Source organism: Trachurus japonicus, chromosome 4 (assembly GCF_045865225.1).
Source record: "Trachurus japonicus isolate A0001 chromosome 4, Traja_1.0".
In the NCBI taxonomy this organism is placed as follows: Eukaryota; Metazoa; Chordata; class Actinopteri; order Carangiformes; family Carangidae; genus Trachurus; species Trachurus japonicus.
In genome coordinates, this window is record NC_140910.1 from 5,053,587 (window position 1) to 5,076,879 (window position 23,293).

Consider the following 23,293-nt stretch of genomic DNA (forward strand, 5'->3'; position numbering starts at 1 on the left):
GCCTGATCTTCACTTCTGGATGTTTTTGGTTTATTTTATATTTAAAAATAAACAAACGTGGTAATCATATCTTTACTGTACCAATTTGACACGATTAGAAGTATTTGAATTGGGTGTTCATCTCTATGAACAAATGACCAGAGAAGCTGAAAACCAGTTGAACATAATCAGATCATTCTGGACATTTTTAACTGTATGTTAAAGGAATAGTTCAACATTTTGGAAAATCTGCCCATTGTCATAATCCCTATAGTCAAAGCAGTAATTACCTTTATTGTTGGTGCATGTTTTGAGATCCACAGGACACGAGCTGCTCAGGTCCAACAACTCCAAAATGCTCTCATGGACAAGTTGTGATCTGCACACTCACCACGCTATGAAATAATGTAACATTACCAGACAGAGTTGTTTTCGAGGCAAATGTATAACCCAAACTATATTCCAGACACGGCTGCTGGGCGGAGTGATTTCAAAAGCGCAAGTAGTTCTGAGTATTTGCTTCATGTGTTGTATTATGTTATTATTTCATAGAGTGATGAATGTGCAGGTCACAACTTGTCCACCAGGGTGTTTTGGAGTTGTTGGATTGTGTATTTGATGAGGGACAGGGGACCTGTACCATTCACCATTGTGTTAGCTGAGCAGCTCATGTCTCTGCCCCGTGAATGTCAAAACAACATGCACCAACAATTAAAGATAATTAACCTATCCCTTTGACTATAGAGATTATGGCAATTTGCCATAATGTTGAACTATCCCTTTAAAACATTCTCCATTCAGTAACTTGTTAGATGTTTCAGCCGCACCCAACAGTCTTCTTTAGTAGATTCACACTGTCACCTCTCACTGATCACTCAAGTGTTTTGCGAGGTCACCCAGACTTTGACCTTTGACCGGCAGAAAGGTCAAAGTTCACTTTTGAGTCCAAGTGAATTGGTTAGGCTAAATGTAACGATTGAGGTATTACTGAGACATTGCCTCCATGATAATAAGACGCAAGATGCATGGACATGACAACCAGAAAACAACATGGCTCCTGGAGTAAAGAGCTTTACTACGTATATATTTTATACTGTAAATGGATATGTAACTTTCTCAAAAACTGTTCACTGTCTGAATCATTTAGTTATTTGACACTTTTTGATAAGCACACATTTTGGTTGGTACTGAAAAAGTCTGTGGAGTTGGACCACAGTTAGTGTGGACAACAGTAGCCTATGTAATAGTAAAGTGTCTATTTATGAAACCTGCACACTGTTCTTTCCTCCAGTGCCTCTGGTGTGTTTTATTAACCACATGTGGATTAAAGTACCAAAATCCATTTATGGGAAATTCTGGTGATAAACACCTTCTGTATGTTGAATGGCATTTTATTGAGTGTTAAGGACAGATACGTAAGCAATAAGAAACAGAATAGTTTACCTTCATTGATCTAACACATCTTGCTCAAGGTCTATAACAACATTTGTCATTTTTATTGATCTGTCCATCTATCTGACTGACACCTGACTGACTTTGGAAAACGAGAGCTACAAAAATGTTCAGACAAAAATTGTAGCTAGCAGTAACATTTTGGAAAAATAACATTAGTGATCAACTTGTTTTATTTTCATTTCAACCACTTTCAGCAGATTGAACTGTGTATGCAAATGCAAGCCTGTGGAAATCAGAGGACCTTTAGGTTTAGAGCAAGATTCATCCAAATGTGTTTTGGACTTGATTTAAGTAGCTATTTGTTTGATTAAGATGTGTTTGCTGTATGATATTTTCACTGCGGTGTTTAATTTTGCAGCAGATATCTGTGCAGGACTGTGATAAAGTGAGAAATGTGTGAAAGCAGATGTAAAAACTGCTTCTGTAAATTCAAATTCAAACTGTCACTGTAAAACTGAATGACTGTGTAAAAAATAGTCAAGCTACTAAAAGTAGGCTAACTATATAATATAATCAAACTTAAAAGACATCAATTATAGTAGCGTAAGTAGCCTAAGTTTAAAGTGATTTGATTGAAAACACTAATGCAATAGGACTGTATCAAAACAAGAGAGAGGTCTGTTTTCCTATCTGATGGAGGTACAAACTGGTTTCATGAGCTCATAGTGTCAGATGAGAAATGCATAATGAGAAAACAGCTTTAGCAAAGTTTTAGTAAAGTGTCATTATGGAACATAAAAGATGAGATATTCCAGCCGCAAAATGGACAGTAGCTTACACAGAGAGAAAAGTGCAGAAAGGAACACAATATAGTTTATGTCGCAGTTCGATATTCAAAGCTAACAAGAATCTCAGGAGATAAGTGATGACACCGTTTTATTGACTCATTAATCTGCCTCTCGACTTCTTCAGTCTTTCCGACGGCACCTGAAGGCGGCAGCGTGCAGTGCGGTGCAGTGCCTCGCCTCCAGCGGTAGATGGCGTCCGTGTGCAGCTCGCTCCGCAGCACTGAGACAGCTGAGTCACACATACATTTAGACCCAGTTAAATAGATATTGAGCAAAAAGAGCGGCTTCAGTCGAGAAATTGCCCCCAACTCCACTGAATCTTGACCCCAGCTGCCTCCCACAACCGCGTCGCAAGATGCTGACGATAACACTAAAGACCCTGCAACAACAGACGTTCAAAATTGAGATAGACCCAGAATTGACGGTGAGTAGAAGTTAACGGGGCTGAAGTAAACATGCCCAGGCCGGGAGGGAGGGCTGCTGCCATATAGGCTGTAGCATTGGGGAATTGCAGCTAACGTTCAGACACGGCCGTGGTAACGGCGGCTAAGGGGCGTACTGTCATATTTTTGTCTAATTAAAAAAGTACGGTTGAGTGTGTGAGACAAATATGCATTGGGACAAGTTGTTAATTCGGAGGATCTTACAGTTACTGAGTTCATGTGGGGTAATGTTGCTACAGCTAGCTCGAGCTAGACCGGAATTAAGCAAGTTGTCCTTCAAAGTAAAGGCCTCACATCTTTATTTGAATCACAAGCATTTCACATTAGACCGTGTTGACGATAGGCTTTTGATTAGATAAAGAATATAAATAATACGGTAAAACACATTGCCTGTATACCTATGAACTTACACCCGCGGTGAACAGCAGAAAGGTTTTATACTGAAAAACAGTGACCGGAAATGTGAGTGGATTGATTTAGCTTGATGGTGTTTGACTTGTTTCAGTGTTTCACCATGAATGACGATGCAATATTTTAATCCTTCTGCTTGTTAATGTTGTAGTGGGAAGACTGTCAGTAAATCCTCATTATAAGCCCCCTCCTCAAGACCTGTGGGCTTTTCCCATATGAAAGAGCAGCATATAGTCATTTATATTAGGTGTATTTAACTAATGTTTTCTGTGTGACCACAATGACAACAGCCATTGGCGCCACACAAGCATCATAATAAATGTGAAACTGCAACATTTTCCTTCTTAATTACAAAACAAACTGATAATATTATGATTGTCTTTTACTCATGTTTGTAATGATCTAAATCCACTGTCCCAACATGGACATGTGTCATTTTGTCCATGGTTCACACAGTAGTGAAGCTGTTTGTTCCCACACTGCTCCAAAATTATTACATGTTTTCTGCTCTTTCTACAGTATTGTAGATTATGTTGGCACTTGTGAGGGTATGTTCCAAATTAATCCTGTTGTAATATATATCAATTTAGTTTTCACTGTAATCGCAATAACATTTACAACAGATTTAAATTTGTCAACAGCAAAATGAAGTGCTCATAAAAGCAACCAGCATAGATGTGCTTATTTTATATAGGTAGTTGTCTTTGTTTGAGTGTTTGTCCGCTTGTTATGTCCTTTTAGTTTGAACATCTGTATACATGAAGCTAATTGTAGGATATAATTAATTGATCTGTCTGTTTTTGCTATTGACTGTTTTAATTATAGTAGCTATACAAGCCCAACTAGTGTCAGGGGCCGAGAACTAGCAGCAACAGCTACAAACTCAATTATATAGTGAGCTGCAATTATTTTAAGATAAACTGTGACACATCATTGTTGTGCATTATTAACACCAAAAGTGTCGTGCTGCTAAGCAGATGCCCAGGTCAACAAAGCATATTGGTTTGTATAAGTCCTAACAAAAATCGCACTATAATAGAGCTGCAACAATTAATCAAACAATTATTGATTATTAAATTAATCATCAACTATTTTGCTAAACAAATAATCGGTTTGCATAGTCAAAATTCTCTGATTTCAGCTTCTTAAAATGTGAATATTTCTGGTTTCTTTGTTCCTTTATGACAATATACTGACTGAGTATCTCTTTGGTTTGTGGAGTAGACGAGAGGACGTCATCTTGTGGTTTGGGAAACACTGACATTTTAAAACATTTTGGAAGGTTTACAAGGAGACTTTGTCGGTAGCGGATCGTGGGTAGGGTAAGGTTAGATAAGTGAAGTAGTTGTGGATGGTCACAGTGATATTATCTCTAATTTCAACACTTTGCTATAGATCATATCCTGTTATTAAACTGTGCAACTTCTCGCCACAGTGCTCGTCCAGTGGAAAACAGTAACACACTCCCATAACATTCGATGTGATTACATGTACAGAAACAACCAGCGGGCCTAACTGCAGTAACTCTGTGGTTTTCATTCACACAGTGTCACTTCTGGAGATGTTTCAATTTAAAATTCTCTTTTAGTTACGTCAGTGTCTGTTGATGTTTGTCAGGTGAAAACCCTGAAGGAGAAGATCGAGGAGGACAGAGGAAAAGATGCATTTCCTGCCGCGGGACAAAAACTCATCTATGCAGGTGAGACGGACGAGGTCACTCACATTTGAACATTGTAGCATTTTAAAGGAAGAATTTAAGAATTTCATAACACTGAGTGTTCTCATACTTCCACGTGTTTAAGACTGCTAAAGCTTCTTATTCTAGTGTGTGGCATGAATCTTTTTCCCCGTCTCCTGTTTCTGCTTGAACGTCACAGGCAAAATCTTAAACGATGACACCCCGCTGAAAGAGTACAAAATGGATGAGAAAAACTTTGTGGTGGTCATGGTTACCAAGGTCAGTGTGTCCTCAGATTATTTTTTTGGACATTGATTAAGGTCATACTCACACCACCGGCTGCTCTGAGTGAACCGTTATTATCTACTAACGACCTTGTTCACTGTTGTGTCTGTGGTTGTGTGCAACTCCTGACAGAAGGAAGTCATCCCTACGCTTTTAATTTGAAAGGTGTATAAAAAGTAATGCGTTTTTATGACAGTTGTTAATGATAGTTGTAAAAGATTTTGACAAGTAGTGACTGGAAAAGAAATACTGAATTAAAACAGTGTTAAAAGGAGAAGCTCAGAGCAGCAGTGTAAAAACACAATAACCCAACATGACCTGCGTTTGGTTGTTTGATCCAGGTTTGTGGCATATGTTCACTCAGCTGTGACCGTTTACAACTGTCATTAAAACGTGTCTTGATCAGATCATGAGTGATCACAAGTGCTGTGCCCTAAATACAAGTGTAAACTGGCACAACCCACTGTGTCACTGTCCACTGGTGATCTTACCACTCAAGATGTGTTTTAATGACAGCTGTAAACGGGCTCTTGTGTTCAGTGATGCAGAGCTTTAAGCCTTAATAAAACACGAACATGTCAGTCATAAAGATTTACGCATGTACAGTTGTCAGGAGAAGTTTTATACCAGGTTGTAAAGTTGGACATGTTAACAACAGAGTCCAGGTATTCGTTAGTATCTCTTACCTGCTAGTAAGACTAACCTAATTTTATCCCTCTGCCATTCGTCTCTCAAAAGGATAGTTCAACATGTTGAAAAAATTCGCCTACCGTTCACCTCCATTGTGTTCACTGAGCAGCTCACGTCTCTGCCCCGCTGATCTCAAAACAACATGCACTGATAATTAAAGTATATTTTTGGGGGCTTTTTCACCTTTAATGGACAGGAGAGTTGAGAGAGAGACAGGAAATGGGAGGCGGGGGCCGTGTAATCATTTCATTCATCTAGTCTTGATTGCTTCTTTTTTTTTTTTTAACTATATTTATAAAACCCTTGATCCCACTATACTCCTCAGTATTTTACACTATTTTATTCTATTTCATTATTATGGTATGCTTTTTATTGTATGTATCAGTTGCTTGAACCAATTGCCCCTGGTTGGATTAATAAAGTTCTATTGATATGGACATGGTCACTTCTGGAGATGTTGTGGAGCTGGAATCATGCAGCCATGTAAAAAAGTGCAGGTACCTGTTTACTTGGTGTGAGCTACCTGCCATCAGGAGATATCAGACCAGGCCCAAGGTACATAAAAAAACATGCTACGTCCTGCACCTACATAGGTGTTTCTAAAGACAAAATCTATCACCGACCTCACAAATCACCCTGACCATGTCTACACAGGTTTCCGAACTGATCCGAATTCATGTGGAATGTGAAAAATCTGAAAAAAGGTGTAAATTAAGATGGAATAGAACAACCACCTTCACAGCTTTTACCATTTCCACAGCACAATTGTACAATTCTTTACCAGTTTTCGTCAGCCTTATTTAATATTCTTATTTACTGCGAGTCATTCTGTAGACCGTTTCATATTGTCGTTATATTCACTGATCAGTGGTGGAGCCTGTCTGGAGCCTCATTAAGACGTCTCTAGTCCCAGTAGAGACGCTGTGGGTTGAACTCAGAGAGCTTCTGACACCAGAGCGTGTGTGTGAGCAGACTTGCCAGAACAACTTTTTCATGAACTTTGAGTTAAAGTTAAATCACATTTGGTTCATCTATATTTGTGACTTGGTACAGAAAACCCTGTCCTGTTAGATGTAATTAAATCAAGCGTTTCTTGCTCTCCCCCAACACGGTGACAGACAGTTGAAACAGAAAAAACAAGGACAAACAAAAAGTCACAGAAAAAAGGCAGACATGAAGAAAAAAATCAGAAGTTTAAAGGGATACACCAACATTTTTTTTTCGTGTCTTGCCTCACTCCCGAGTCCATGACAAGCAGATAGACACCATCCTTTCGACTGTGCGTGCAGTAACAAGGGAGATATGGGCAGAGCTGGCGCACCGCTAATTAGCTTAGCTCAAACGCTGGAAGTGCATAGGTAGTGTTAGCCTGCCTCCTACGAGCCGAAATCAGCAGTCAGGAGCTGATTTCATTTTAGCGCTAAACTCTGAAAATATATCACTTTATCGACATTTCAAACATTTTTAGGTGAGAAAGTAGCCGTTTAGATCAGCAGTCGTTAATTTGTCTAAATACCAGCTGTTTACAAGTTTGATTGGACGAACTCGGTGCTACTCAAGCTAGCCGTTGTGACCAACGCACTTCCAGTTACTTTCACAAAATAAAACACCCGTTGCACTTTACATAAAGAAAACCATGACGATAGAATTTGTGCTTTTACTTTGAAATAGGAAGCTGACCTACCCTCGATGTAGCTAGCTTGAACCAAAATAAACCGTCTTTGCTTGAACCCTCTGCTTTGACCGCTCAAGATGCCTTACCGGAGAGTTTTGTCAGCTCCGAAGATCGGCCCGCTGGTTTCTGTTTAGAGTTATTGAAGAATGTCTCTAATGACTTTAGGTGGAGGCAGGCTAACACTACCTATACACTTCCTGCGGTTGAGCTAAGCTAATTAGCGGCGTGCTAGCTCTGCCCGTATCTCCCTTGTTACTGCACACACAGTCGAAAGGATGGTGTCCATCTGCTTGTCAAGGACTCAGGAGTGAGGCAAGACACGAAAAAAAAAATGTTGGTGTATCCCTTTAACAGTCTGGTCGTCACATAAACATCACTAATGATCAATTTCTCAAATGTCTTTTCAGCCCAAAGCAGCCCCTCCTCCACAGGCAGCCCCTCAGCCGGCTCCCCCAGCAGCTGCAGCAACACCCTCAGCCTCAGCTCCAGCTCCAGCTGCAGCTGCAGCCCCAGCCTCTGGCTCAGCACAGGCCACCTCCACGCCAACACACACGGCCACCGCACCAACACCGGCCTCACAGTCAGTGCCTCCGTCTGAACCCCCCTCCTCAGCCCCAAAAAACACTCCCGTGGCTTCTGTTGAATCGTCATCAGCAGCAGCAGCAGCTCTGGACTCAAACACACCTGAAGACTCGGCTCCAGCTGTGGCCTCGGCTGCTGCTGCCGCTGCTCCGGACACCGCCGCGGCTCCAGCTGATGGACCCGCTCAGACGGCGTCGGCCGCTCCCGCCCAGCCTGAGGAGAAGCCGAGGGAAGAGCCTGAGAATCAGCCATCTCCCACCGTACCGGTCCACTCCTCCGCTTCCAGGTTGGATGACAGAGTTCAAGTCATGACCTTCCAGCAGACTTGTTTTTAAAGGGATAGTTCAACATTTTGGCAAATCACATTATTTGGTTGTGCGGGCTGTTTCTTTTCAGTAGGTTCGTTACCTTTAATTGTCGGTGCAAGCTGTTTTTAGATTGGCGGGGCAGAGACGTGAGCTCTGCACGGCACATGGTATTTCCACGTTTCTCTCATGAAACTCATCAAATACACAACCCAACAACTCCAAAACGCTCTGGTGTACAAGTTGTGACCTGCACATTCACCACGCTATGAGATAATAACGGAACGTCACGAGACAGAGTTGTTTTCGAGGTAAATCTATGCTAAACTGCTGATGCGCCTCCCCGTCGGGGGCAGTTTTTCATCAAGCAGTCTCTGCCTTTACCTCGAAAACAACTCTGTCTTGTAATGTTCCGTTATTATCTCATAGCGTGGTGAATGTGCAGGTCACAACTTGTCCACCAGAGCATTTTGGAGTTGTTGGATTGTGTATTTGATGAGGGAAACCAAGAAATTCCACGAGCCTCCGTAGCGTAGCTCTGAGCAGCTCGTGGCTCTGCTCCGCTGATCCAAAAAGTAGCTTGCACTGACAATTAAAGGTAACAAACCTACTGCTAAAACTATAGGGATTATGGCAATGGGCCAATTTGCCAAAATGTTGAACTATCCCTTTAAATAAGTTGTAAAGTCTGGGTTAGCACAGTGAGAACGTAGCAGAGCGGAGCTTCAGATCAGATATCTGAATGTTCCTTGATGTTTGAAGTTAGGTGATCAGAGCTTCATCATCAGGTCCAACTTTTAATTTCACTAGTACACTGGTTTATGACCGGACTAGGGATGGGCATTTGAAGAAATCTTTTTGATCGTTCATCGGGAAAATTAACGATGAATTATCGATTAAACATTAATATCATATTCATATTTACTATGGTGTGCATGTTCATGTGCACCTGCAGACTTCGACTAGCAGCCAAAAGCTACATGGGGAGAACATGTCCAAGTAATGCAGGGCAGTCCCCGTGAAGGAAGAAGGACAACGTACATGGATGTCTGCTTGTGCATCACCTGTAAGGACAATGCCCACTATTTAAAAAAAAAAAAGACGCGCTGCACTCTCCTCCTGGCTCACCTGCAGCTGAGCTGTCAGAGTTGCTCTGCTGCCTCTCTCTATCTCTCTTCAGCCTGCTGTTTGGCTGCACTTGTACAAAAAGCAATCACAAGCCCTTTCAAAAATGATGTGGCGCTTGCTGCACATCTGTAGCTGTGTGTAGAGCATTTTAATTTTATCAGTTAATGGTAACAATACGATAACAACGTTAGATTGATAAAAATTTTACGTGATCGATAAAATTCTGAATGATCAGTGATCGATAATTGATTAACCATGCCCATCCCTAGACCAGACCACTCCAAAACTCACAACATCATCATAAGATGATAAATTACAACTTCACTTATCATCCCTGTACAGCAGACAGTCACAGTGGATAGCTGGATCAACTTTAAATCGTGTCTTGGATCTGATCTGGAGTCTCAGATTCATTGTCTCCAAACTGGTAGAAGGAGAAGTTTGAATGAAGCCATTCTGCACTGAGGCGCTGTTTTGATTAATTCATTCATTTCTACTCATTTACCCAGTACATTATGATGATGTCTGTGTTAGATATTTTTTTATTGTTGTGTGCTGTTGGGACAAACAAATTTCCCTCCTTCGGGATTAATAAAGTTAATTCAATTCAATTCAATTCAATTCAATTCAATTCAATTCAATTCAATTCAATTCAATTCAATTCAATTCAATTCAATAAGAGTGATGAGTGTTTTCCTGCAAACCAAATGTACCTTTGTCTATAAGTAAAGTAGCCCACATCATCAGCCTCGCCTTGTGTTTAGCCTGGTAACATCAGCGTGTACTGTATATCCTTACATAGCTGTGCAGACTCTTTGTCTGGTTTTGAATTGTTGGTTTACACTCTGTCTCTCTCTCTGTCTCACTCTTTCAGCCTTGTTGATGAACTGGGTCTCCTTGAAGAAGCAGCATCGATACTAGGTAATACATCTGTCACTTTTATTCTCCATATTATATTCACTGAGGTGCTGGGGTTTTTAGTTTTCTCCCTTTTTCCACAGTGACAGCATTTCTCTTTGAGCAATAAGTTCTTGGTGTGAATCAAATGAACCAGTTGAGTGGCCACACTCAGTGAAAGGCTGCTGCCACGCTTCCATTAACAGCTGAGTACGAAATTGAAATGACTTTTAGAAAATCCGCAATCATTTACAATGTTCTTGGTTTCCTACTGTGTTTTTTCTTGCTATTTTCATGTGTTTGGTAGTTTTGTTAAGTTCTAAAATCAGGATTTGATCACACTGTGGTCCTGACATTCTGAGAACTCAGAGGTGAGGTGAATGACAGTGAATAACATTCATCATGGCACCTGTTAGTGGGTGGGATACATTAGGCAGCAAGTGAACATGTTGTCCTCAAAGTTGATGTGTTAGAAGCAGGAACAATGGGCAGATTATTTGATCCAGTTCTACAAGGACGACTGGGTCTCTAATGTGCTGCAGCTGTAGGTCTTGTGGGCTGTTCCCGGTCTGCAGTGGTCAGGATCTATCAACAGTTGGTCCAAGGAAGGAACGGTGGTGAAGCGGCCACAGGCTCATTGATACATGTGGGGAGAGAAGGCTGGCCCGTGTGCTCCCATCCAACAGACCAGATACTGTTGCTCAGACTGCTGAACAAGTCCATGCTGCTTCTGATAGAAAGCTGTCAGGATACACAGTCCTGCCAAAGACGGTTTAGAAACCAAGACGGCCCATGACGAGTCAGCTTCCTGTATCGCTGTCACATGGGCTTCTCCACGGCCCCGCCCCTTTAGGAGACTAGCAGCAGCAGTCTTGAGTGTATCGACTCCAATGAAAGAAGTGAACATGAACACAGATTGCGGTCGATTCTTTCGCCCCATAGTAACTTGAAGGGATAGTAGGTTCGTTACCTTTAAAGTGACTACGATGAGTTTTGGAATTTCCCATGAGCCTCTGCGCGCACAGTGAAATTCTTGGACCGGCGCAAGACGGACGAAAGCAAAAACATTTGCCAAGAATGTTTTCATTCATCAGGAACGTAAATCGGAGGTTGGAAGACGATCAGATACCGTCGTAGTTCCATAAACGATGCCAGCTAGCGATCCGGCGGTGTTATTCTCATTAGCCGCTGGGCAGCGCCCGGGAAACCAGAGACTCTTTTATAACCAAAAGCAAACTCCTCGGGGTCTCTTTAATTGTCGATGCAAGCTATTTTCAGAACGGCAGAGCAGAGCCGCAAGCTGCTCAGAGCTACGCTACGGGGGCTAATGGGATTTCTTGGTTTCCCTCATCAAACTCATCAAATACACAATCCAACAACAACAAAGTTGTGACCTGCACATTCACCACGCTATAAGATAATAACGGAAGAAATCATAAGAAAATATAAATATCTCACTTTCATCTACCTACAACTTTTATAAATCCACACACAACACGAGGCGGGGGGACGGGTGACCACGCCCACTTAGGAGACAGGAAGTAGAGCTGCATCATTTCATCATTGGAGCAGCTTCTCATGGGCCATCTTGTTAGTATATGGAGCATCTTTGGTGCAGTGCAGCAAAAGGGACCAACACAATATTAGACAGGTGGTCATGATGTCTGATCAGTGTCCAATCTTCCAAGTCCAGTCTTATCTAAACCATTCCTCTCCCCTGTCCTCCCCCTCCTGTTGTTTCCACAGTGACGGGTCCGGCCTATGAGAACCTGGTGTCAGAGATCATGTCTATGGGTTATGAGCGGGAGCAGGTGGTCGCCGCCCTCAGAGCCAGTTACAACAACCCGGATCGGGCTGTGGAGTATCTGCTCATGGTGAGGATTAACCCCCGCTTCACCCCCCAGCTCCGCCCACTGCTCTGTTCGCGGGGCGTGTTGTAAATGTTTGTGTGCTGCAGGGTATTCCAGCAGAGGCCAGCAATCTGCCGCCTCCAGAGCCGGTACAGCACACTGCTCCGCTGAACCCCCCTGCCCCTGCCCCAGCACCCGCCCCAGCCCCCGCCCCCGCCCCTGCTCCACAGCAGCCACAGCAGCCGCCTGTAGCCGCTACCAGTAAGAGCACACATTTGTTTCATCAGTGTGAGTATGTGTATGGATGGACCCAACCAAAGGGTTTTTCTGATTCTCTTATGTATTCATGGTTTTTGCAAATACATTTGAAATCTTAAAGGACAATTCCAGGCAAATTCAACGTGGGGCTCTAGTTTCCTAATATTTTAGAAGTCGACATGTGAAAGTCCAGTTGACGCGCTCAGTATGGTTACAGGCAGAATAAACAATATCCAGACTCAGGCTATGTTTACACGGAAACGACACTAGTACTGCAAGGGGTTCTTAGGGAGACTAAATTGAGAAAACATAAAAACAGGGTTAATAGCGAGGATTATTTATAACATCACAACACAAAACATAAAAAACTGAGTTAATAACAGGATTATTTGCAATATCATATCACAAAAATGCACGCGCATCCCTTGGCTACACACACAGAGAGGACTGCCCCTTTATGCCGGTCTCTCTCCTCATTGGATAAAGGTTGTAGGATACAAGGAAAGTTTTCTCCTCGGCTTACAGCGGAGCAGAGTGACTGACAGACCCGTGTTTCGGACCAAACACTCTATGTAAGTGATTGCTGTCGGAAGATATAACTATTTAAGACTTATATTAACACAAACATTCCGCTTACTTCTGCTTTAAAAAGAAAATCTTCACAATCATTCTTTTAAAATATCAGAAAACTGAGTAGCCCCAGGTTGAATTTGCCCGGAATTGTCCCTTTAAGTATTGCTACTGGATTGACTGGTCATTTATTTATTATTACTTATATTTCCCATGACACCCTTGGTCCTCCATCGTCAGGTTTTTCCTGAAAAGAGGCTGTTCGAGGCAGCCACCTCAGCTCTGAGAACTGAGGACTGTGTCTATTTCCCACCTGCTGACTGAATGATCCAGACATAGGTTTCCCATTGTGTTTTTTGTGTTTGTGAACAAAACCAACAGTAAGTGGCTCATCCGCTCCCCCAGCAGGGCCGGTGACCGGCAGCCAGCCTCCCGCTGCCGGCGGAGGCTCCGTCTCCACGGGGAACCCTCTGGAGTTCCTGAGGAACCAGCCTCAGTTCCAGCAGATGAGACAGATCATCCAGCAGAACCCGGCCCTGCTCCCGGCCCTGCTGCAGCAGCTGGGCAGAGACAACCCACAGCTGCTGCAGGTATCACTGCGCCACACTCACCGCGCTGCCATGGCCGTCTGCATTTAAAATAAACTGATTACAGAACAGTAAGAGTCGACGAGCCCTCATGCCAGTCAAAGACTCTATATGCAAAGATTTAAATTTTCTTGTAAACTACTGAATGTGTTTTCATGATAGAGTTAATAAATACATACATATTAGGACTGAAACAGTACAAGTAACAAATTGAATCGTTTCTGTACACACGAGCGGCACAGTACATAGAAAATAAAAAATAAAAGACGTTTGAATAAAGCGGAACTTCAAATCTGAGTTGCAGGTTCCAAACAGGCAGATTAATGAGTGCAGGTGGAGTTCGGCGTGTTGACCAAACCAAAGATACTAAGTATCCGCACCACACATGTTATGTAAACGGTGAACACAGAGACACGGGCAGCTCATTTATTCAACAGGGTCTGCCACTCGTTTTCATTGTCAGAGTGACGGCTCTTGTCCTCGCTCCCTCCTCCCCTTCTCTGTTGAGGAGCAGAGGAATGACTCTGCTGTTAATGCTGCTCTTAAGTTTGTTAAAAAAAAAGAGAGAGAGAGAGAATACAAGTTTGCACTGTTGTTAATGCAGCACTTTTGTTTACTTTTTAAAAATTAATTCCTCAAGTTTTTATAAGTTCTTTGAAGTCCCTTTCAGAGGAAAGAGCAAAACTAATGTTAAAAATAGATTTAGTTAAAGTATTTTGTTAAATTAGTTACATTTAGTTATTTTATATTTATTTTCCATTTTATATGTTTCATAATGTCTAATTTGAAAATTGACAAATGTTCATAACAAATGAATGAACAACATTTAGATTTTTTTTTTTCTTCCCAAACCAAACCGGGAAAAAAAGAAGAAAAAAAAAACGAACTGTGGCTTAAAAACCAAAATACGTACTGAATGAACATTTTTATGTACCGTTACAGCTCCAGTATACTACATAAATACTCTCTAAAAATTGGAATCCTGAAAAAGTTTTAATATAATTTTAACAATGCGAATAATGAAGCTGTGACCAAACACATCTTCCACCCTCATGGAGGTCAGTGTACAGGCAGCAGCTCTGGGAGCCATGTGTATTAGCTGTAGAATTCATATTGACTGAATATATCATTTACAGCAAATCACGCAGCACCAGGAGCGCTTCGTACAGATGCTGAATGAGCCACGAGGCGGAGACGCAGGAGGGGAAGGCGCCGAGGCCCAGGGGTCACCACACACCAACTACATACAGGTCACCCCACAGGAGAAGGAGGCCATCGAGAGGGTCAGTTCACTCATATTTACCTCTGTCTGTTTTAAAGTAGTAGTTCAGGTTATCTTACCTTACATTGTGTGAAGCACTCATCTATAGTCAGTGTATTACATTAAATAATAATAATTATAATGAACTTTGTGGGGAAAGTGAATTATTGGAAGTGAAACTGATCTATCTATCTATCTATCTATCTATCTATCTATCTATCTATCTATCTATCTATCTATCTATCTATCTATCTATCTATCTATCTATCTATCTATCTATCTATCTATCTATCTATCTATCTATCTATCTATCTATCTATCTATCTATCTATCTATCTATCTATCTATCTATCTAAATGCAGGCAGTGTGTTCCCAGGATAACAACAGGGTCAGATGGTGTAAATATTCTATTCAAATGTGAAACTATGTATTAGGTTGATTTACTGTCGTACTCAAATATGGACTATTAAAGACAAAACATTACTGGGTTATATTATTGGCAGCCAGTAAAAAATCCATCACGAGAAACTCCACTGACGAATGGATGGACATTGTACTGTATATGCAGGGCTCCAGACTAACTATTTTTTACAAGGAGCACAGTGTCCTCATAACAGCATAAGCATAAAATTCAGGGGCGCACACCATATATCGACTTGCAAAGCAAATATTCATGTTTCCTTTTCATTCATGATCCTCCCACACATTGGCCTGACACTTGGAATGACAGATTCCAGATTCTATGAGTCTCCCTTCAATGTTTCACCACTGTTAAAAAACAAACAGCTAATTTACCGGTTGCACATGCACAAGTAGATGGAAAAAATGTATTTACACTGTCTCAAAGAATACATCATTTCCCTCAGAGTTGAAACAGAAAGATTCTATAGGATCTGGACCAAATGGCCTGAGTATGTAAAACCAATTGGATCTGATTCCATCTGATTGTGCTTTGTGTAAACCTGCCCTCTTTTTCATGTGATGGTTGGACGGTCAGAGGTGGTGAGCTCGGATGTTCTGTTCTGTTGATTCATAGCTAGAATAACCAGTGATTGAGGGGAAAATCCCAGAAGGCAAATATGGACAACATTATTTGGACTTTCTGCATCCACCGTTCCCTATCTCCAGAGGGAGGGGGGAACAAACAAGGGGCAAATAACCTGAGGACTAAAGAAAGTCTGAAATGCTGTAATTATTATACATGTATGTAATGGAAATGTGCCTTTCTAAATAAAAATAAAGTTCAAAACAAAACAAAAAATCAAGATGTAATGGACACAGTTTAAAGGGATAGTTCAACATTTTGGCAAATACGCCTATTGCCATATCCCTATAGTCTTTTTTTTTTATTAAAGGTTAATTACCTTTGTCGGTGCAAGCTGTTTTTAGATCGGCGGGGCAGAGATGCGAGCTGCTCAGCTAACGCAACAAAGGCGCACGGTACTTTTGCGGTTCCTTCAGCAAACTGAATACACAATCCAACAACTCCAGAACGCTCGGCGCACGACAAGTTGTGACCTGCACATTCACCACACTATGAGATAATATGTAACATTACGACACATGAAGTAAATACTCGAAACTTCTTGCGCTTTTGAAATCAGTCCGCCCAGCCAGTCGTGTCTGGAATGTAGTTCCGGCTATTAATTTGCCTCGAAAACGTTAGAACGTTAGATTATTATTTCATAGCGTGGTGAATGTGCAGGTCACAACTTGTCCACCAGAGCGTTTTGGGGTTGTTGGATTGTGTATTTGATGAGTTTGATGAGGGAAATGCAAAGTAAGTATGAAAGCGCCGTGCAGAGCTCACGTCTCTGCTCCGCCGTTCTAAAAACAGCTTGCACCGACAATTAAAGGTAATGAACCTACTCCTAAAACTATAGGGATTATGGCAATAGGCGAAATTGCCAAAATGTTGAACTATCGCTTTAAGTACAGAAATCTATGATGGATAATTGTCCAACACACAGCTGCACTAGTGGGTTGTGTATCTGTGTGTGTAAGTGACGTGAATATGTTGTGTTGTGTTCCAGTTAAAAGCCCTGGGCTTCCCTGAGGGCCTGGTCATCCAGGCCTACTTCGCCTGCGAGAAGAACGAGAACCTGGCAGCCAACTTCCTGCTACAGCAAACATGGGACGATGAGTAAGCACACACATGAGCCGACACATCACCCAGACACCCGGTCCACCAGGGATTCACAGGGACAGGAGAGGGAGATGACATTTCTTTTCACACCACGGGACTGTGCTCTGATGATGGTGATGAAGACGACGACGACTACGATGATGATGAAGAAGACGACGATGACGACATGCTGTTCAAAGTTAGCTGTGCTGCCTCCTCCCCATTCGGCTGTGATGATTGTCATAGGAGCTCACACTGAGCCGCGCCTCACTGCTGCTACATTATTACTGCTGCTGCTTGTGCTGGCTGACCCCACTGAGAAGGAGTCATGGCAGGAGATCATGCAACAGTCTGCATCACCCTCACAGGCCAACAGGCTTTTATTCAGAGGATTTCCCCTGCGGTCAGCACACAAGGCTGCCTGACTACTGTACATATACAGAATACACACCATAGAGTGTGTCGCTGTTGTGAATATATATATGACGAAAAACAAAATTTCAACGTGTGTTGACATGTTGGATTTACCTGAAAGTGTGATGCAAACTGTTGACTGAAGTATTCGAGAGCTAGCATTGCTTTATATTAAAGTTGAGGTCTGATCATTTCATTTCCTCTACTTCTTTTGTCCTGGGAGGAAAAAAATCCCAAATGTAAAATATCCAAACAGCCTAAAGCCTTCAGATCTGCATTTATGGTTCTGTCACCATACCAGAAAAAAAAAAAATGATGAAACATTAGAAATGAAGATATAATTGGTTAAACATTTTGGCAAATTGACCCATTTCCATAATCGCTATAGTCATAGCAGTAGGTTCGTTACCTTTATTTTTCGCTGCAAGCTGTTTTTAGAACGGCGGAGCAGAGCGGCGAGCTGCTCAGAGCTATGCTACAGAGGCTAATGGGATTTCTTGGTTCTCCGTAGCGTAGCTCTGAACAGCTCGCAGCTCTGCTCCGCTGTTCTAAAAATAGCTTGCACCGACAAATAAAGGTAACAAACCTACTGCTATGACTATTGGGATTATGGAAATGGGCCAATTTACCAAAATGTTGAACTATCCCTTTAAGGGAACGACTCAGAATTACAACTGTTAATGTCAAAATATTAAAAAAAAAGTGAATGTCTAATATTATAATTTCAATTTTGACTTCCCAATTTGTGGTGAAAAATGTTTTGTCCTGCATTATAATCATTATAATTTGGACTTTAAATGTCAATGTTTTAGATTATTTTGACAGACTATGTATATGTCAAGATGAAACATTTGACTTTGTGTTAAATTCTATCACTTGGACTTGGACAGTTGAAGTTTTGACTTTTATCTTTTGGCAGTGATGGGCTTCCGTAGAAAGATGTTCAACATGAAATAAAACCTGTCTGCTGTACGTTAGTGGTTAACTCCACCACCACAAGCATCACAGCAGTTTGCACATGCAGTGATTGAGACGGAGCTGTGCACTCAGTGTGTTAGGATTATTGTTACTGAGGTTAGGTGTGTGTATTTAGTGGGGGAAGTGGACACACACAGATGCAGGTTTTTTTTTTGTTTGTTTTGTTTTTTATATATGTTTTGGAGATTGAGGAGGATTTTTTTGAAGGGTGATTGTGAAGTGCCACCGACTTTGACTTTTTTCTCTCTTTTTATTTTTTCCTTTCAAAGAATGAGTTTTTATTCTTATTCACCTCCTGCTGTCAGCCAGTCCGATTCTTTTCTTTTTTTCTCGTTCGTTTGTGTCGTTTCACATCTTCTATGCATCTTAAAAGCTGTAAGAATTTGAGCCATTGCTCCTTCATGCCTTATTGGTAGTTAAAGACTTGAACTTATTTCATTTTACTAACAATGTTGTAGTTCTACAGTGTCCAATATTTCACAGATGAGTGTTGTGGGATTGGTGATCACCAACTTTTAATTATTGATATTTACCAGTTGCAGTTTCAAAAATGAACTCGAGGGGGTCGGAAGAAGTGCTAGAAGCCAAAAACAAGTCATTTTTTAGCGTTCAGCATGCGCTTTGCTGTTTCCCATTTAACTTTTCTTTACTTTGTTTGAACTGGAATTGACTGGACGTTTTGTATCATATTGTAAACAGGGTATAGTATTTACTTTGGGGGGGAAAGGCACTTTACTGTGACTAATGCTGCTGTAGGTGTGAGGGGTTGTTGGTTGCATGAGATTGTTGCAGATATCAATAGCATGGCAGTGGGTCAGGACTGATGAAAGCACCAGTGTGCTGTTGCTCTGATCGCAGTTTGTCTGTTGGTTCTTTTGTTTGTTTGTTTTTGGGGGTTTACCAAAAAAAAAACGAAAAAAAAAACTTACATCCTTAAAAAAAAAAACAGCTGTTGAGGTTTTGCTGAATAGTTGTGAAAAACTTTTGTTTCACCATTGTGTAAAATAAATGGCTTTTACAAAGTGGGTAAGGAAGGTGATGTTTTTGTCACACACTTTCACTGACAGGTTGTGTTCAGCTGCTGCAGATGAGCAGTCAGAGTGTAGTCGACATCGCACACTCAGGTATCATGTATCCAAACATCATCCTCACAAACTCTAACTCTAACTCTAACTCAAACTCTAACACTTAACATCTGGATGTGGTAGTATTACTTCTACAGACTGATGCCAGCTGTGATGAGGCTCCAGCACAACAACATGACTGAAAGGTTTACATGTTTTAACCATACAGTCTATGGTTTTAACTCTAAAATAATTATGTTGTAAATATGTAATGTTTTTTTTTTCTTTTTCAGAGAATTGTGAGCTAGTCATCTCCAATTTAAAAAAAAAAAACGCATTTGAAGATAATATTTCAATTATTTAAAAAAAATAGAATGTGTTGGACATGTTACCTTTAAGTAATAAGTTAAAGTTACTAGTTACTTTCTCCAAAAAGTAACTGAGTTCCTACATTTAACATTTAAGTAACTAATAACCAGGAAAAGTAACTTTTGCGTTACCTTTTTATAAAATGCTCAAATATGTCAGATTACTTGGACCTGCCCTTCTGGAACTAACCAACTCACTCAGTATCCCTCCGCAGGCAATGCAGCGTCCAGTCGATGAACTGACAAATTGTAGACATGACATACAGGTGTATTATTTTGTGACGGGACTTCTTGTCTTGAGTCATTATTACGGTGTTACAACGGGAAAAAGTCACTTTTTTTTTATTAGGCTGCTGAAAAAATATGCGCCATTAGTAACGCTGTTATTTTATAACGCCATCAATTTACCGTAGTTCCTATCACTGGTAAACATGAAGTCATTTTCTCTCCTTATCAAGCAACAATGAGAAGTATAAACAAAGAATAGGCCTATACGTAACAGCCTGCCATGGGAATTAACTGTATGTTATTCAAAAATACATTTAAAAAAAACAGCACAGCAGTTTTGCACGTGTTTTTGTTATTAGAGAATAGAGATAGATATTGATAATAAAAAAAACTCGACTTAAAACATTATTATTATTATTATTATTATTATTATTATTATTATTATTATTATTATTATTATTATCTCTCTTTTTTGTAACCTGTTTTACGTGTGGTTAGGGGGAGACCTTTAACGGAGCTCGTGCTCCCAGCCTGGTGTGTCCGCGAGGGGGAGCGTTGCCGTGGAGAGGGAGGGTGGGCGCGTTCCCGCAGCAACAGGGAAGATGGCAGCTCTCACATCTCTGACCCAGGTAAAGATGCAGCGATTTACGAGTCGAACCTCATACTCACTGCTAAGATAATTGACAGCATGACACATTACATCCCAGTGTTGATGGTGTGTTTTAACGTCGCTTTGAACCAAGCAGCGGCTCGCTGTGCAGCAGCCAGTCAGCTGGTCGCAGCAGGCCCGCTGCAGCAACATTACCGTTACATAGCGGGCTCGTTAGCCTCAGCTGGCTGCGGCTAGCCGAGGAGCTAGATTATATCTACGCCTACGGTATAACATTACGTCTGTTCACTAACTGTAAATTCAGAGGCAACGTGCGCCGTGTGTTCTGCACGTGCACAGGGCAGTCCGTGCATGTGTGCGTGTGACAGAGCAGCAGAAAGTGGAAAAGCTCAGTACTTGAAGCTAGCAGGCGTTAGCTAGCTTAGCCATTGATGCCAACACAGGGAGATGGGGAGGATGGGGCTGAACGGGCTGAACGCAGCTGAGGCAGAAGGGCAGCAGGGCAGGAGGGCAGGAGGGCAGGAGGGCAGAGGCCGTACAATAGACAGACTGTACACTGAGCTTTGACTCATGGTGCTGATGTGAGCTCAGCTGGCTCTGGTCTTATCGGCGCAGTGGACGTGGAGGCTGATGGTGCTGCCTGTCCTCCCCGGGGGCCGCAGTCATTTAACATGGTGGTGCAGCTGGGCTCAGATGTTGTTCAGCCTATTGATCACGAGCAAACCTGGAATTAACGTTAATGAAACGTGTTTTTGAATGAGAAGTACTAGTCCGAAAATGAATGAATGAACTGCAGTGCACTCACTGTCGCTCGTGGAGTTAATCACCTTATCTCTCTGCCACAGTTGTCGAGTGGGAACCCTATGTATGAGAGCTTTTACAGACAGGTAAGTGTATGACATAGTAACTGATACAACTCTCTGTAACTCTGTAAAATCATAGATCAGATCAAGTTAACCTTTATTGTTCCCAGTAGAGGATATTCAAATCTGTCACAGCAGCACAGTGGGGAAATACAATAAATACATAAATAAGAATATAAACAAATGCTATAATAAATAAGAAATACTACACTAATGTAAGCTGTCATGTGCATTTGCAGTGTAAAAATGAAAAATTACATTACCTAGTATTTACAGTTTGTCCCAATTACAATTACAGATTTAAAGGACAATTCCAGGCAAATTCAGCCTAGGTCTAAAAGGATGAATCTGAAGATTTTCTTTTTTCTTTTCACAAGACTTTGTATTACAGCTCCGTTTACAAATATGTCTGCTTTCATGAAGTAAACAAACCCATCAGTGTATGTCTGAATAGCCATCTGAAAAAAAAATTGCAGTTTTGTGGGATGTAAACAGCCTAAACAGCCTAAGATCGGTCCACTCCCATTATACGCTATAGGTGGCGATGCGGAGACAGACAGAACTACTGCAGAACAGGAGAAATTAAAAAGCAAATCTTCAGATTAATTCTGTTAGACCTAAAACATTAGGAAACTAGAGCCCCAGGTTGAATTTGCCGGGAATTGTCCTTTAAGTCTTGGACTATGTTAAGTGAGGAAAGATGGCATTATTACCATGAGAGAGAGAAATGAAAACTGGAAACACTGCACTTATATTGCCACATGTGTGTTCTTCCTTTGAGGTGGACCCTGGGAACACAGGGAGAGTCGGACCCACAGAAGCTGCCTTGTTCTTAAAGAAGTCTGGGCTCCCTGACATCACATTGGGGAAGGTAGGTGGTGTGTTTGTGTTCTGTGTGTGAATGGTTTTCATACAGTATGGCAGCAGCTTGTGGATCCTTATTGTTGATTGACCAGTGTACCCAGAGTCAGCCTCTGGTCTGTGGTTATGCTGATATGTGGCGTGTTTATGTACAGTATGTTAACCAGGGTAAAACACATGTTCACATTAGTCTTGCCTGATAAATAATGGTTGGGACATCTGATTATTTCTGATTAAAAAAAAAAGTCAGAGCTGCTTCAGTATTGTTTATGAACAACAGATAAAATGACTTAGAGGACATATGTTATCTGAAAGTCGGTGCTGACAAACCTACAGAGAATTGTAAAAACAGTGCCACAGAGTATTTGAACATCTTTCAGCTGATTGTTTTTGCTTGAATGCAATAATTAAAGCCACCGTACTGCACTGGGCTGGAAAGCTTGATTATGAGTCGGTGGTCAGCAGATCTCACTGTGTCTAGAGCTTGTTTAGCAGCTGTCGTAACTGGCAACAAATCAGTTGCAGCTTCATACTTGTTGTGTTTTGTGATGTTGTAATTTGTGAAATCAAATGTCGAGGTAATCCAGCTGCATTGGTGCTGCATGGGAAAGAAAAAAAAAGTAGTTTACCAGCATGTGTGCCTGTCATTTAGGGAGAGCATGAGGTTGTGCAGTGTGTGTGTGTGTGTGCTGGACTGGTCACACTTGTTTGTTTTTTTCATTTGGATTTAAATATTTAAGATACATTATTTTGATTGTGTACTTTTTGATTTCTGAAACATGGTTAAAACTGCTAAGAAAAGCCAATTGATTTCCCTAAGCGAGTTTGTCTTCATGTTTGGACTGCAGGGAGTGATGTCATCACATTCAGTCACAGAGCACACACACACACACACACACACACACACACACACAGATGCAGTGAAGAAAGAATGAGCTG

General features: G+C 41.4%; 1 protein-coding gene and 1 pseudogene across 3 annotated transcripts in view; both read left to right on the forward strand.

The window, feature by feature from the left end:
• The first annotated feature begins 2,427 nt into the window (after positions 1–2,427).
• Positions 2,428–17,635, forward strand: LOC146988323 (lysine-specific demethylase RAD23A-like; annotated as a pseudogene). Its single transcript, XR_015035692.1, has 10 exons — positions 2,428–2,646; positions 4,694–4,775; positions 4,954–5,033; positions 7,812–8,272; positions 10,294–10,340; positions 12,063–12,190; positions 12,274–12,427; positions 13,328–13,584; positions 14,718–14,864; positions 16,877–17,635. The product of XR_015035692.1 is annotated as a lysine-specific demethylase RAD23A-like (transcript).
• Positions 17,636–20,568: 2,933 nt separating this feature from the next.
• The window catches only part of eps15l1a (epidermal growth factor receptor pathway substrate 15-like 1a), a 52,345-nt gene continuing 49,620 nt past the window's right edge, over positions 20,569–23,293 (forward strand). For both annotated transcript variants that reach the window (XM_085773509.1, XM_085773510.1), the window contains exons 1-3: positions 20,569–20,649; positions 21,476–21,517; positions 22,275–22,364. In XM_085773509.1, coding sequence (XP_085629635.1) covers positions 20,623–20,649; positions 21,476–21,517; positions 22,275–22,364 — 159 coding nt within the window. In that variant the 5' untranslated portion in view covers positions 20,569–20,622. The remainder of the gene's footprint in view (positions 20,650–21,475; positions 21,518–22,274; positions 22,365–23,293) is intronic.